Here is a 16172-nt window from a genome sequence, read left to right as displayed (position 1 = left end):
AAACCCTTTCTATGCTTAAAAATTTTCTTAAGTTTGGTAAAGAACAGAAAGAAAAGCGTTGAAGGTCATCCTTGAATCGTAGTTTTTATTTTAGTGGTTCAGTTATCGTTTTCTAATCGCCTTTTCCGTACTCTTTGCGCAATTTGGTTTTTTTTCCTTCAGGGTTCTCATCTGGGTGCCCGTCTGGGTGACCGTCTGGGTGACCGTCTGGGTGACCGTCTGGGTGCCACAGGCAGGTACCACCGTCACAATAGAAGTCATCGGGAAGCGGGCTTTATAGCTCATAAAGTTCTGCGGCGACGTCAAAAGAAAAATGGTGTTCCACTTCGGGTGGTGGATAAACTCTAAAGTGTTTGAAAGGACCTTGGGCAGTAGGCTGGGGAAACGCGTTAGATTGATAAAGAATCGTTTCTTCCTAAATCTACCGCACCACATGTTGATCGAATACCACATGAATCCAAATCCTGAGGAAATACCATTGCGAACGGGCTTCAGTAAGGGCGCCATCTTAAGAGACTTCTGTTTATTTTTAAGCTGTAAGTCAGGCGAAATTGATGGGTCCTTAGCAGACAAACGAACTTTTTGGAATTGTTTAGCCTTTTTCTTCATCTTCCTTTGAAAATCAGGTGATTTCGTTGAGTCTTTAGCAGACGAGTCAACTTTCTTCAGTTTATCAGCCTTAATTTTCATTTTTGTTTTAATTATAAAGGAGTCAACCTATTTTTATTTTCCAGATAATACAAACGCAAGGCCAACTAAGTTCTGAACTTGACCTACGATTAATCGCATCGATTTAAATCGATACCAAGTACGACTATTTTTTGTCAGGGCTGGAGTTTAGTGCACAAAAAAATGCCAAAATCATTTATCATTGCCCAGATATTGACACGCCCCGTCAATATAAATAATTGCTAATTGCTGGCCATGATTAATGTCTGGCATCTTTGGCCGTTTGGAGAGCTACGGCTCCAAAACATTCGACTCGCACAATTTGCATAATTGCAATTTATTGTAAATCCGTGTGCAAATATGCAAGAAATTTGCAGCTCTTTAAGGCAAACCAGAGGCCAACGGCTTTTCACGATTCGCATTTTGGATTTGTTTAATCTGTTTGTCCGTCTGTCTGCAGGTTTTCCAGTGTCTCCCTGTCATATGCAAATCGCTCTGCGACTCCGACTTTAGAGTTTAAATGTTACTAATTGTTGGCAACCCCCGAGAACGTTGAACGAAACTCTTATTATTTCGTGCCAATCGTTTGGCAATCAATCAGTGTGTGCACTCCAACTGACGTTGTTGCTAATTAGTTGTCAACCAGGCTTTAACACTGCAATTGCCTACTGCCATTGTCCATGTGGGCTAACGATTCACTAATTGATAAATTGCCAATAAATTGCAGGGATGAATGTGTGTTTCACGGGTTCCAATTTAGTGGTTTAAAGTTCGTCAATATGCGACCAATTAAAGAGAGTAATTGACGTTATGTACAATATGTTGCCGCCTGGGCTTATGAAAAACTATTCTATTACCAATTTGAAATGGCAGTGCTATTAATTTGGGACTTAAATGTATATAAAGAAATGTTATTGATTAAATAAATGTATTTCATGGCATTATGCTATTTTCATAATTCATAATGAAATCTACCAGTACTATATTCCTTCATTGGTTCGAACTATGTTCTCATGTTCTCCTTACCGAGTTCAAGGGCAGTTTCAGTTCCGACGATCTTTCAACCCACAATATTCTAGACAAATAAAGACAACAGTCTAAGATTCATTCACGTTTCCAAGTAATTTAACTAAAACGAATTTCGCTATATACTGATGACCATATGTGTGTATATATTTATTACAGATTAACCCGAGAATTAAATGGCGTGTGGCTTTTATGGTCGCTGGTCCCACGCAAAGTCACGAAAATTGGACGGAGATTTCTCATTGTCGGAGATTTCACATTTTGCCCGGCGACCACGTAGCAATTCTCAAGTTCAGCGGTGGAAAATTGAAATGCTTTGTTCAACCGATTTGCAGTGAAAAAAAGTGTGGGAAACAACAGGTTCCAAGAAGATAACGTTTCTCGTTTCAATCAATCCTTGTTGTTGATTACTGTTATCTCTAACCATTAATTCAGGTTAATTTTAAAAAGTAAACAAAAAAAAAAGAGAAAAACATTTATGGTATAGGCTGAAACGAGTGGGTCAAACAAAAACTAAAAAAAGAGAAGAAGAAAAACCAACATTGGCACGTTCCAAGAAATTGCAATATCAAAAACTACAACAATTGTAACTTAATTTATATTACAGCTTAGCCTTTTCACCTTGTTTGCTCACGCTTGTGCATATATAATTATGCAATCGCTGCAGTTCCCCTGAATGCACAGCGCCAACAACAAAATCAGACGTTCATTGATAAAAAGCGTCGACAACAACGGTTATAAATTAAACAAGTGCCTGAAGAGGAGTATATATGAACAAAAACGTTCAACCAGTCGAAAAGTAAACAGCAAATATACTAAAATAATTACTGCCGCATTGAAAAAGACTTACATAATCTTTCAAAATAAAAGTATATTTAAAAAAAAACAATAAAATCATTTGAGAAACTTAGTTCAATTGCAGAGTTTATTTTACTAAAATTTTACTAAATACAGACAACAATATTGCAACGAATAAACAGCACAGAAATATCAAATTTTAATCGACAACAAAATAAACAAAACAAAAAGTGTCAATCACAACAAAACCACCAAAAATAGAGCAAATAATAAAATCAAGAATAGACAACAAATTAAGTGGCAAATAAGCGGAGAGAATTAACAGCAGAGAGTAACAGCAGCTGTTAAGTTAACAGTAATATTGGGAGAATCAACAAGAGTGATAAGAGAACAGAGAATTAACAGCTCTCCACAGTGAGAGTAACAGCGAAAAATGAATTCACCACAGCTGGTGCACACAGCAGCGCAAGCTCACCATGCTGAGAGTGCTGGGCAAACGTCGCTGCCTCTGCCGCAGTCGCAGTCGTCGCAGGCTGCGCAGTCTGGAAATAAATACGCGCCTGGAAGAAGACTAGCTGCGCGGCAAACTCTTCGATTAGCAATACCGAAATCACAGGGCGACCCACCGAACCACCCACCGAGTGTGGGGCTTTTCCGGCCCTCCCCCTCGCAATTGCCACCCGCACCGATTTTAAAGCGCGTTCCAGCGGTCAACAGTTGCAGCAGCGGCAGTGGAATACCGAAGTCCGCCTCGCCATTGGAATCTCATCACCTGCCCAATGTCACGCCCACCACCGCCCACACCCGTATGGGTTATGGAATCCAGGGAGCGGGGGGAGGTAGCGGCTGTTCCAGCGCCTCATCGGCATCCAATTTCCTGGGGGTTCGTAAGCCCAGCCTGACCTTGAACTCATCGGACATCAGAAACAACAACGATCTGTTCGCCTTTCCCAAGGACATGTCGCCTGTTTTGAGTGGTAAGTGTTAAGAGATAATATCAAAAAAAATTTGATTAATTTATAAACATTTATAATGGTATCTTCAACCACAATAGAACACTCCCACTCGCCCATGTTCACGGATTTATCATCGGCTAACAGCAATGGATCACCAACGCATCACCACCAGCTAGGCAGATTATTTAGCCTGAGTCCTTCAAGTATTAGAAGTTACGGAAATGTAAGTACAGCCACCTATTTTTTATTAAATTTAATCGGAGAGTTTCATCAAACGAAAGAAATAAATTTTATTTTTTATAGAACAAAATTATTTATTTGAAAATCAATTTTTAAAATGATGGTTTTGTTTCATTTTAAAGATACAAATAATTGAGATACAGGGTATTTCCAGCTCACATACGTCTGAAACATTACCACTGCTCTCTTTATTTGGCCCTTTTAGCTTTATAAATTCTCACTCGTAATAATTGCCGATGGCTATTTATAAATAAGCACAGCGAGTAAAGGTCATGACTCACTTGGAGCTCTTCTCTGGTTTTATGGTGTCCATAAACTCTCACTCAAGCTTTTGTTATCCCTCATTCGTTACGTTTTACAACCCCCCTGTTCCACTTTTTAGGCTCATTTTGATTATAGTTTTGCATACACTTGAAATAATCAAAGTGTAGTTGATATACAAGAAAAGAAATATCCGAAAATTATCGGATAATAATTAATAATTTATTGATGAAACCAGTTGGGAATAATATATATATTTTGTTTGTATAAACAGTAAAAATCAAAGAAAGACTAATTTGCTAAAAACCAACACATTGAGTTTATATTTTACATTGAAATATATCAATTTGTTTGTTTCAAATAAAATCAAATTTTACTTTTTATTATTGTTTTCCAAGTGCACTCTCCAGAGCAAATACCGACCACGCTGAGCTTTACAGTGCCATATTTAAGCAAATACATAACTCACACCTCACACGCGACTCTTTTTGGCTTGGGGAACTCTGGGGATTGGGCTCTGAACCACTCCCTGACTTGGCGACTTTCCTGAAACCGGCTCCCTCTCCGTCGCTCATTTTAGGTAAATAGGTAGAAAACAGCGTCAACTTAATTAATAAATAACATTTAGCACGTTTTCAAAACAGAATTAGAAAGGGGGAGGGTCAGAAGAAAGAGGAACGACTCGAGCCAAACGAGCCTCACAGTATATAGCGCTAAAACCACACTATTTGGATGGCTATACCGGCTATGAATAATCGGCATTTGGCGTTGATTTTTAGCATGGCTCGTGCGTCGTTAGGCAAATTTCTCGTTTGCGAATGCCCTGCCACAGGTATATTGAAAATCTCATTGGGTTTGTTTCTTAACATATTTATTGTGTTATCTCCCTAAAAAGATGAGAAACTGATTATTTCGAGTAATCTTAGTTGTATCTCAAGAGGAACAAGTAACTATTTGTTTATCGAATGATTAGATGAGCCAACATCCTTTTAATTAAGAAAATTGGTCGATGACCCATATATTGGAGGGCCTTATTCTTTGGCTGATAAGATCATTGGATCTTTTATTATTTTAGGTTTAGTTTTAGGACTAATCTTGCAGATAACTATTTTTATACATTCATCACCTATCATAAGATATTTAATTTGAGAATATATTCTTAAAATATTATGATACCTTTAGATTTATGAATATATAATTATTGAATCTTAAATCTTTTTTATTCAACAAAGTATTGGGAATGCGAAAATATTTAAATTCGAACGACTCCTTTTAATTAAATATTTTTAGTATTCAACAATTGCTCATCCCTTTATTTTACGTCCAAATTATTGTATTCCCAACGATCTTATAGGGTATTCCCATGACCATTCTGCAACTGCAGATCAATTAATTTCTTTATCCCCACCGTTCTTAGCTATTTGACAAGCTCTTCAACGCAAACACACAAAGAACGTGAGTCGCCGAAGATTGTTGTTAATATTATATGAAGTTGGGTGTATGACAGCGCCCGAGCATATTAATTAGTTGTCGGGTTTGTCGGGGAATCTTCCCGGGGAGAGAGCCCCAGTGAGTGTTGTGTTGTCGAGAGAAAAAATCGATTAGTACACAGGCCGAAAGGGAAGCCCGATGTTTTGAGGAACGAGGGGCACACATATAGTGCCAGTCGAGATACAAACAGAGTCAACTCGCGGTTTGTTCGCATTATAAAGCTCCCAAAAAGCAGCAAACACAGGCGGAAAAGGCCGGAGAGGGGTACGAAAGCTACTTATAAACGGACGGACAACTGTGTTTTGGGTCTGGCATTTTGTGGTTTTCGACAAGAATTCCATTTTCAGTATTTGTCGAATTGAGATGCGCACCGGTTCGTCTCCGATTCTGATTCTGATTCTACTACTTCTGTTTGTATCTGAGTTCTCGCAGTTGCGAGAATCTTTGTAAATATACGATTATTAATTGCTCGAACGTTAGATCGTGCTGAATCCCGCGGAAAGTTGATGTGAAAACCGTATAGCATGGGCAATCGTTTGAGCGGCTTGTGGTGCAAGAAAACAACATTGAGTATTACCCACGAAGAGCAGCAGAAAACCCGGGAAAGTCGGAACGATAATAGCACCCATAGCACTCATAAATCAAGTCGAAATCGAACCAAGTCGAGTGGTTCCAGTGATGGTAGAGGAACCTTTCGTCTTGGAAGCGTGCGCCGTTTATCTTTGAGAGATAACCCCAGAAAAACAATTAAAACCCCTTTGGAGAAGTCCAACATCTCTACTATAGAGCAAACCTATCGGGAACTAACCAAGCAAAGTGATCTCGATTCCAACATGAAAGTTAATGCACAACTAATGCCCACTGTCAACGTGAGTTCCACTCAAATACCTCAATTATGTCATTTTTTATTGTTTTGCATCCCACGAATTTGAATAGCAATAGAAATAGATATGCTTGCCGAGGTAAAAACAAAAGACAAACTTGAATTATTTTGATATGCTACTCAGTTCATGGCCAAAATCAAAACAATTTGTCGGAGTGGTTTCGGATTCGGTTTCGGTTTCGAATGAGGTGTCATTAGCATTTTAGGTGTGTGAAAATGCGGATGCTTGTAAGGTGTCGCGATCGGGATTAGCCGCCATAATTTATGACCAACATCTAATTGAAATCGTAAACAATAATGTGTGCTTTGCGACTGATGAGGGCATTGGGGAAGGGAATTGGCCAAGGGTTTCAAGAACTTGTTTGATAACAAGTGGATAATACAAATGACGCAAACCCGTCAGTAAATTGAATCTATTTATTGACTCTAGTCATTACTCAAGCAAATAATGTTGAATAAAACCCTAAAATAGCATATTACAGCAGAGATCACCTTATGGGCAGGGCAATTAGTTGGAAAATAATCAATAGATTTAATCTATTTTGTAAGTATTTATCGCAAAACTAATCTTAAAACAAGAAATTTATCTTCCAACTATTAAAAAACTAATTTATGTAAACTACTTTAAATGAATTTAATTTACCCCAACTAAGGAGACTCCCTTCAATCAGTAAAAAACCCCTAAAAAGCATAAATTACATAAACTCGAAAACCAGAAAATTCATTCCTCCTCGATGCATTCGATAAAATGTTGTATTCACCTTCCGACTGGCAAGTGACCCAATTCCGAGTAACAAATAAATCACAATTATCGAGAGGAGCGAAGAGAGAGAGGAGAAAAACGTGTTAAGCACGCTTTGCATATAAATAAATAAACAATCTCGGGATGGAAAAGGGAAATGCATAAAAATCAATTACGCATGAAAATCCCAATTGAGAAAAAATATCCAACGATAAGCGTTCGCGCATGCGTGGCTGTAGGCTGAACTTGGGGAAAGGGCGTGGCAAATCACACACGAAAAATATAGCCAGAGGTTTTGTATCTTAAGTCTTAGATGCGGATGCATCCAAAGATATAAAGCTCCCACGGTGATGAGTCAGAGCTAAAAACTTCTTCGTCGCAACTCGATCGGTGCAAGTTGTTATTGGAGACTCAATCACGGCTTTCTGATGACTCAGAGATGTTTTAGGCGAAAGCCAATTCATTCATACGTAGATACACGAGTAGAAACATATACATGGCGTAAAGAAAATATGAGTACAGTGGAGGTTTAATATGGTGGATTAAAAAAAAAATAAGTCAGCAATAAACATATTTATCAGAACTTTTTATTATATGTAGCTCTAATAAAATCGATTAAACAATCATGAAAAATCTGATAGACTTTTAAAATATTATTTAAATTGTAATTGTAGTACATTTTCAAAATATGAATACTTTAAAAAAAAGTCAAAGTGGCTTAGCCTTAAAACATGATATGAAAAATATGTAGTTTTTAACAAAAATATTTTAATTATTTTAAAAAAGTGTTCACTTCATAGAGCACTTACTGTAATTGCAAAAATATAAAAGTCTCACATGCTTTTGGTTTGGTTTTGCTGAATGAACATGACTCACTTGAAGGACTTGGCACTTGACAAAGTTGTGATTAACTTAAACATTTCTTTCAATATGATCAAAAGAAACTGGCACACTTTAAGTGAGTAATTTTCTGACCTGAATAGCAGAAGTACTTGAAGGATGCGACAGATTAATGTGAACGAAAAAATGATGAATTAGCTGAGATAAATTGCATAACCGTTTAAAAAGAAACGGCCTTGTTTTGACCAACATATTCTGGGATACTGATGGATTCATACACAAAATCGAAATGTATGTAGGTGGCGTGAACTTTTTACATCAGTTCAGGGCAATTTTTTTTGAGTCCACAATTTCGAACAGATTTGCTTATTTTTTCTCCACTTAAGCATTTCCTGCAACCCAAACACGCAAAAAAAAACCATTTGATAAACAAATACCCGAATGAATTAGATTGAAAGAAAGAAAAAAAAACAACAATTAGGAAAAAAACATGTTAAAAGATTTTTCCCATTTAGACGCACGTGTCGATTTCGAATCAATTTGAGATGATTTCTGTTTGTTTAGACCGAGTAAATAAAACAAAATAGACGTACAAATAAATAAATGGTAAATATAAACAATGATGCGACTGCTTGAGAAGGGGAAATCAAACCAAGATTTCCGCGAAAAATTCCTAGCAAATCATTGCCAAAATGCGAAAAGAAAAAGATGTAAAAATATAAATAACAAGAAATCAAAACACATTTAACCTGCACCAAAAATTCGAATAAAAGCAACTTGTTCGGCAAACAGAGAGGGAGGATCACCCACTCTTCACTCTCTCTCTCTCTCTCTCTCTCTCTCTCTGACTTCTCTGCATCCGTCTCTTTCTCTTGATTTTTCTCTTTTCGAGGCAGCCAGTCGAAAAATACAAATTTCAGGCCGCAGTTTGTGTCGAACACTCAAACGTCGAGTTCGTGGAGCGCTATCGAAGACAACGACATACACAGCTAAAATCTATGAAAAAAAGCTGGTTAAAAATAATACAACAAATTTATTGTATAAACTAAACGTATTATTGTGAAATAGCAAAAATGCTTTGGGATCGAAATAAATCCATATGAAAAGTGCGTAAAGAGAAAATATTTTCACCGATAAAAAAGAAATCTAAAAATAAAATACATAATTGTGTGATTAAAAATAAAATATTACTTTGTCGTCACATATGTGACGTTTGAAATACAGAAAAGCATGTGGCAAATGTCTGTTAACAAATACTACAAACGCCAAATTACTCTAACAATTTACACTTTATAAATGAATATTACTCAAATTAGTGAAATATAGTAAAATATATTTCGCGGAATTGCTAATACCAGAATTTTAAAAAGCCAAAATAATAAAAAAAACTGGACGACAATTTTTACAAGCTATAATTAACATAAAATTGCAATATATTTAATACCTAGAATTTATGGCTGAAAATGAGTGCAGAGCTCATAGAAAAATCAAGAATAAATTTACATAAATTGTTCAAAACACAAAAGAAGTGGGCTAATAAAACGAGTTAACAGCAGAAAACCGGTCTCAAAATAAATGTGCTTGGAAAACTCAAAAGCCACAAACTGAAATTGTTGCGTAGGCTATTCGTCGCTTTGGCAGACTTAAAATCAATCAGGCAACCGCCCACAGTAAATAAAGTAAAAACAAAGCGGGCCAAGAGTGCAACAGGAAAAAGTGGTTAACGCCTTTTGTCGCTTTTGGCTCACTCGCTTGTTGGCATTAGCTAGCTGCATTACTTGCATTAGCCAAGCGGAAACTCATTAGCCAGTTACATGAAGACACAAAGAAACCGATGGCAAACGGAAGTGGGGAAAACCCCCAGCACGTGGGCTTTTCAGGTGTTTCATTTGAGTGTTTATGTGGGCTTTGAACTTGTTCCACGCCCAGAAGTGTGAAAAACCAGACCAAAGTCGAATCAAGTCAAGGTTTATTCCGCAAGAAGCTGTAAATGTCAAACGTATCGCATTGCATCTCTTGTATGTAAAGTTTGGGCCAATGGAAAGGTCTTGAATTTCTGTAATAATAAGTGAGGGAATTTCCAGAATGGTTTTGTTTTGCCTTAATGGAGCATTAAATAAGATCGTTAAGCACAGATAGGCAAGGCTTAAATTCTCTATAATAAAAAGATCAGAATTGATGCTGTTTGGTGGGGCTTATAAATATATTTGGTTACTTACAAATTTTAGGTATGTAAAGGATACATAATTGTGATAAAATTTGTAGAAATATTATAAGTAAAAAAAGTTGTATATTTTAAAGGACTTCCGTTTCGAAACGGGCTTGGTTGTTATTTAAAGTCAACATCAGAATTGTCTTACTTCTTAAATAGCTTATTCAATAGATCAGTTAGCAATTTCAAAAAGATACGAAAGATTTGGGGAAGCATAGAAAAAAGTTGTTAAGCGCAGCTCAATTATTGGATATTGTATCAGGAAAATACTCAGAAATCTGAGCCCCATATACTAGCCATAGAAGGAACGCATAATCAGCTACGCTTATTGTGTATCTTGCAGATACATTTGTCACAGGCACGGCCAGGCACGAAAACCAGTTCTGTGGCATTTCTTGTGTAAGCCTTTCTGACTGCGATCTTTTGTGGCTGCGTATCGTTTGGGTAACGGTTGCCAAAAGCAGACAAAATACGAAATAAAAATAATCACAATAAAGCATGAGCACAAAACCAGATGCTTGTTAATTGTTTATGCGCAGCAATACAGAAACGGTAAAGTACTTTTGGCCGAAAACACTTTCTGAATGCGATTATGCGGATAAATTACTCGGCTTTCTGCTGTTAACCCCAAGGAATGCTAATCGTCGGTCTTGTTAATAATTATATAAATGAAAAATGTTTTTGTTTTGGTTCTTTTGTTTCTGTTGCTAAGAATTCCCAAGAAATATGCCAACGAACCCCCATAAATAAAAAGGTAAACAAACAGCGAGTGCACAGAGAAAGAACCCTCGAACTAAACTTGTGCTACGAGTGATTGAATTTGAATAATTTGACAAATCAAAGTGCGGTTAAACCAAGTGAAAGATTCATATAAAATCAACAATGGTTGTCACCTCGACAAGAAGTCCGCTACTGGCGCAAACCCAACCGCCAAATGCCACCTCCAGTGGCAGCCACACGACAGCCGCTCTGCGCTCACGTCTCATATTCCCCCGGCAGCATTATCAGGTAATTGTCAATCAATCCCATCGAAAACTTCCTCAACGCGGAGGCCCAATTGTGCGACAGAGTCAAGGGTTTTGAGTTAAGTGTTTAGGTCACAGAGTACATTAACCCCGAGCCGCCGACGCCGGCATAAAATGACCAACCAGACGGCGGCAAACGCTGTCCTAATGGTCAGTGAAAGGCCCAAAAGACAGAGACGCTCGTTCTACTATGCCTATGCCTTTATAAAAACATGATTTTATGATTGGTTTTCTGACGCAATGGCATTGGGACCAGGTTTTTTTTTTCTTTTTCGTATGTGACAGAAAGAGAACGAAAACAACACGTCTCAATTTGTTAACGACTTCTAATGCACTAGGGGTGAAATTCTAAGAAATTTTAATGCTTTGGGTCTACAAAGATTACAAAATAATAAAAGAACATCCGCCCTTAGGCAACAAAGTCTGAGGAATATTATTGTTATTATATTATGCAAAAAAACACGTTTCCTCTGATAAGAAATATCACTGCAATTGGAAACTCTTTCATTAAAGCAGAATGTGCAAAAAATACAAATACATTTTTTTAGTTAAAAATGTGTAATAAATATAGTTATGTGTATAGAGCAATATGTATGTAACTTAACAATTCACATATATAAATAACTTATATAATTACCTGTTAGACTTAATATATTTTATTCGATGTGTTGAATTTTACTTACAGAACTTAAGTGACACTTTAATTTTAATCATCGTTAGGTTTAGGTAACTTAACACTGCTATAAAATTAAAACCCCAATGCTTTTAAAGTTCAGGTTATAAATGTCATTTTAAACTTTTTACGAGCCGAAATAAAACGCACTCAAATTGAAAGTTGAAACGCATATTGGTGCTTAATGCCAAACATTTAATACCACCAAGCTATTGAAAATAAACATTAATTTTCCACTTTTCAAACACGTTTCCTTTTTTCATGGCATGGCGTTGGCAATTTCAGAGAATAAAACAACACAAACCATTAAAATTGCCGGCACATAAATCGAACGAAATCGAGCTATTTGTTTATAATTAATTTCATGCGGCTTTTGTTTATTAAGCTTCAAATGCGTCGGCTGGAAATGCGTCAACTGCAGTTGGCGCGGGGCTTTCCAATTTGCCCATTATAAGTGATTAGCCCAGATATATATATATGTATATGTACATATGTATATCTTTAGACATTGAACCATTCCAGAAGCAAAGAAACATCTGCTAATTTGCACTCTCGACCTGGGCCAAGAAAGCGACTGGGGGACCCTATTCTCTTAGATTGGTTAAAGATTTCGTTTCTCCTCTATAAATATAATTGTATTCGCTTATATAGCCGATATCTGGATCTTTGCTGTGCGCATTTGCTGGGATTTTTGTAGTGTTGTTTTTGGTCTCGCTCTAAAGTGGAACCAAATGTTTTATTTCTGTATTCTGTTTTCCATTGCTGCCGTCGCCGTTGCCTTTGTCTATATATTGTAGAAACTACATAATTTGATTTCCAGTACGTGCCTCTTTCGGCCTGCCTCACTGACTGTCGGCGGCGCCGTTGACGTCAATTGGGGGAACGGACTGACCGACCGAGCGACGGACGGACGAACGGATAAAACAGGCGATCTCCGTGGATAGGGGGATTTACTTTACCGAACGCTCCTCTTTCGGCGCCTTTTCGATCTGTTTATATTATTAATGCTGTGGGCTTACAATAACTAAATGTTAATTCTTTTACTTGATTTAAGTTTGCCATTATTAAGAAATGTGTTATTACAGTTGGAAAACGTCTTAAGGGTTGCTTCAAAAATTTTGTAGTTCAATTAGAAAAGGAACATTTTTTGTTTGATATTAAAGGGATAATTAAATTGTTTAAGAAAATTATATGGCTTTTAAATTTTTAAAACTGAATGTAGGTAGTTGACGTTTACCTTTTGAACTTTTGATAAAGTTTAAGTAGAAGATTAAAATAAATTGAATATCGAGCAGTTCGGTATAAACAAATTAAAAATCTCAGTGGATTCATCTTTTGTTTACATCTATTAAAGAGCAATTCCTTAATGGTTTAGCCATTTCTATCCCAACCCAAGCGCCATCAATAAAAACCATTTTTCGAATAGCCTTTCATTTAATTTGCTGACTTATGCACCAATTTCGTAGATATTTTCCAGATAGAGACTTGTTGGTCCAGTTCAAACCTGTAATTTATGAATGAATTCAATTAAGATGATTTTTCCCCGAGAAGCGGGGAAAACCCCAGAGATCTCACACGGTCCACTTAAATTGCAGCTCAACTCAATTAAAAGATAAATAACCGGAGGGTGAAGCCTTAATTCAAATTTGCAACGGTTGGGTGTGAAAGACGGAGATGGGCTTAAAAAGTGAACGAGAGGGGAAGATTGTGAGAAGGACGGGGTGATCTCTAATAGAAATAAAACTGGGGTCACTAATTGTTCTCTGAATTACTTTCAACCACTGTAAAATTCTACAGATATTTTATATATATATTTAGAGCAGAAAATGTATATTTTTTAGAGAAATAAATGGAGAGGAATAAGAGAAAGAGACCCCTGTAAACAATAACAAGAGCAACAAGTTTTGAAAAGCTTTTCATGGCGGATGGCAATGCTCTGTTCTCACTGCCAGTGTTGTTAAATAAAACGCTCGAAAAGCGCTAAAATTGTGGCCATTTGTTGTTTCTCTCTCTCTGTTTCCCTCTCTCTTCCCTCCCCCTTTTGTTTGGGGTGGGCAGGCGGCAAACAAGTTTACTTTGCTCTGCTTTTGTGCTTTTCATTCAGTTTTCATAACTCAGTCTCAGTTGTGTTCGTCGCCGCGTTCAAAAGCTGAAATCAAAATACCAGCGCTAAACTAAATAAAATCAAAGCGCAATAATAAATCACAAAAAATATAACGATTATTTTTATGATACTGTTAATGTGAAAACGTTGTTGAATTATCAATACAAATGGATTAGTTCCTATATGAAAAGTTAAGTGCGAAAATGTTGATCTTGTAAAAACTTATGGTAAACATATTCAAGAAAAATTCCAAACTAAGAAATATTGAATTTTTTTAAAATTGAAAAGAAGTAATCACAATAGTATTTGAATAGAAGCAAAGTGAAAATGTTGATACTGTAAAGTGAAATTTTCACGTGGATCCTACAGGAACTTTCTTTCATCTTAAAATATATCGTCGGGAAATTATATAAAAGGTAAAAATTAATAAAAACCCAAAATTAATTTATTTAATGTTTATAAAAAGTTAAAAAAAAATTCCTCCAGAAAACAAGAAATATACAAAAGCCAAAGATTTCAAAATATCAAAAGTCTCTTTATCTAAAATGTATTCCAAATGATTTCAAATAAAATTAAATTTTCAACAAAAACCTGCCAATATTTCTTTTGTAATTCAATGTTGAAAATGTTTTGTTGTACATTTTAGCAACAGGAAATTCTGTATAAACTTTTCCGCTGAAAAGACATAAAAAACTTGTTATTGTTTATACTAGGGGTATAGGGGTATAATAAGGCACCTCACCCCTTCCTGCCCACAATTGGCAGTACGATGGGAAATATATCTTATAGATAGTTTGCGTAGTTGTTGCTCTGTTTCATGGTCGATTGCCCCGATTATGCTTTCTGATTGCACTACACACCCGGGCACACATAGAGAACCCATTAAAACGATATATAATTTGGCACTTTTACCTCGTCTCCCAGATTGGCAGTTCGCCCAGGTGAAAAGAATCTGTGAACCGGTTTTCGGTGTACAGGTAACACACAGGGTCTTACATAGATATGAGTCGAGCGTTGGTAAAATATGTTCTTTCTACCGTTTATTTATGGCTTATCTGAGCCCGTACAATTGTTATCGAATCGCGAGCGCGACAAACTTGTCCAAAAGACATTGTTCCGGCCCACGCAATCGGGCAATCAAAGGGGTAGCCGAAAGCAAACACACCCTTGTCGGCATTGCAGGGATTGCAATCTGAACCGACCCCCAAAAATATGAGACCCCGCCGAACCCCCGTCAAACACAGTATAGGTATAACGCCGAATTCAATTTCAAAATGCGTCATTTTGTCGGAAAATAAGAGGAAGTAAATAAATGTGGGGTAGGGAATGGACTTACAAAGAAAACAACCCTTATTTTGGGGTCAGCAATAAATGTAGTTTGGTTGTCTTCTTTTAAATTAGAAAAACCATTTTTCCATTTTTTTTAACCAGAAATATAAAAATTATATTTAAATACCTGTTTTTGCATACAAATATTTTAAAATTCTGTATATAAAAGGCTTAAAAACATCTTATCTTCAATGAGTTGAACAAATTACAGATTTAACTTTTATTAAGGACTAAACATTTGTTTTTTCATAATTTGCATATGAGGGGAAATTTTGTTTTTTTCATACAGTGGTGAAATTACACTTTAAGACTTCTGATTAACAGCAATCTTGACTCAACTTAAGGGACTTTGAATTTGTCGGAGATTATCTAGAAACAAATGAAAAGTTTTGTGTATGATCATAGAAATGTAATTCACATTTCGAAGCCATGATAAATAAACCGCATTTTTTCAAAATATATTCAAATGAACTTTGAAGCATCTTATCTTTGGGTAACTACATATTAAGGCGAATAATTGTATTTCAATCTATTTCACAACGAGATGAATTCTATAACAACTGGTTCCCAAAATTACGTGAATTCCAATCTCATGCTGTTTTACCCCCTTAACCTTTTTGTTTTTCGCCGTTTTTGTGGTTAACTTTTGGCAAGGCTCTCAGGTAAACCATCCACCCACGCAGTGGGCTAAATGTAACGTCAAATTCGAATGCATTAGATTAATCTCTGGCTAATGAGACAAATTTCAGACAGTTCTAATTGGCAATGGCAGTCGCAGTCGCAGCTGTTTCAGATGCAGTCGTTGCCACAGATGCCAAGATGCAGATACAAAACGTAGATGCAGATACAAATATAATCACAGAGCATGACAATGCCAATGGCATTGACCTTGAACTTGTGCGATTTTTCCCGTTTGCCTTGCC

At 36.5% G+C, this 16172-nt stretch overlaps 2 protein-coding genes across 5 annotated transcripts in view; one reads left to right on the top strand and one right to left on the bottom strand.

Moving 5' to 3' along the window:
- Positions 1–99: 99 nt before the first annotated feature.
- On the bottom strand, positions 100–1016 carry LOC108135489. The gene is made up of 2 exons (XM_041708464.1): positions 431–1016; positions 100–376 (listed from the first exon to the last, which is right to left on the bottom strand). Exons 1-2 carry the CDS (start codon positions 688–690, stop codon positions 103–105), a joined length of 534 nt encoding a protein of 177 aa, XP_041564398.1. The 5' UTR covers positions 691–1016; the 3' UTR covers positions 100–102.
- Positions 1017–2095: 1079 nt separating this feature from the next.
- The window catches only part of LOC108135557 (NAD(+) hydrolase sarm1), a 41054-nt gene continuing 26977 nt past the window's right edge, over positions 2096–16172 (top strand). The window contains exons 1-2 of one of the 4 annotated variants that reach the window (XM_017256304.2): positions 2096–3470; positions 3548–3672. In XM_017256304.2, coding sequence (XP_017111793.1) covers positions 2927–3470; positions 3548–3672 — 669 coding nt within the window. In that variant the 5' untranslated portion in view covers positions 2096–2926. Of the gene's footprint in view, positions 3471–3547; positions 3673–5950; positions 6311–8840; positions 9013–10830; positions 11127–16172 lie in introns of those variants that run through there. The other 3 variants (XM_017256305.2, XM_017256307.2, XM_017256306.2) reach the window with 3 other exon arrangements.

This window comes from Drosophila elegans, unplaced genomic scaffold (genome assembly GCF_018152505.1).
Source record: "Drosophila elegans isolate 14027-0461.03 unplaced genomic scaffold, ASM1815250v1 contig_208, whole genome shotgun sequence".
NCBI classification, from domain to species: Eukaryota; Metazoa; Arthropoda; class Insecta; order Diptera; family Drosophilidae; genus Drosophila; species Drosophila elegans.
The sequence above is the reverse complement of the archived record's forward strand: the minus strand, read 5'-3'. Positions and strand labels throughout refer to the sequence as shown.

What these genes read in the sequence shown, in the direction of transcription:
- LOC108135489 (XM_041708464.1), bottom strand. Translation starts at nt 690, where the DNA reads ATGAAAATTAAGGCTGATAAACTGAAGAAAGTTGACTCGTCTGCTAAA. An exon ending in TGGTATTCGATCAACATGTG is followed by an intron (nt 377 to 430) that starts GTGCGGTAGATT and finishes GCGTTTCCCCAG; the next exon opens with CCTACTGCCCAAGGTCCTTT.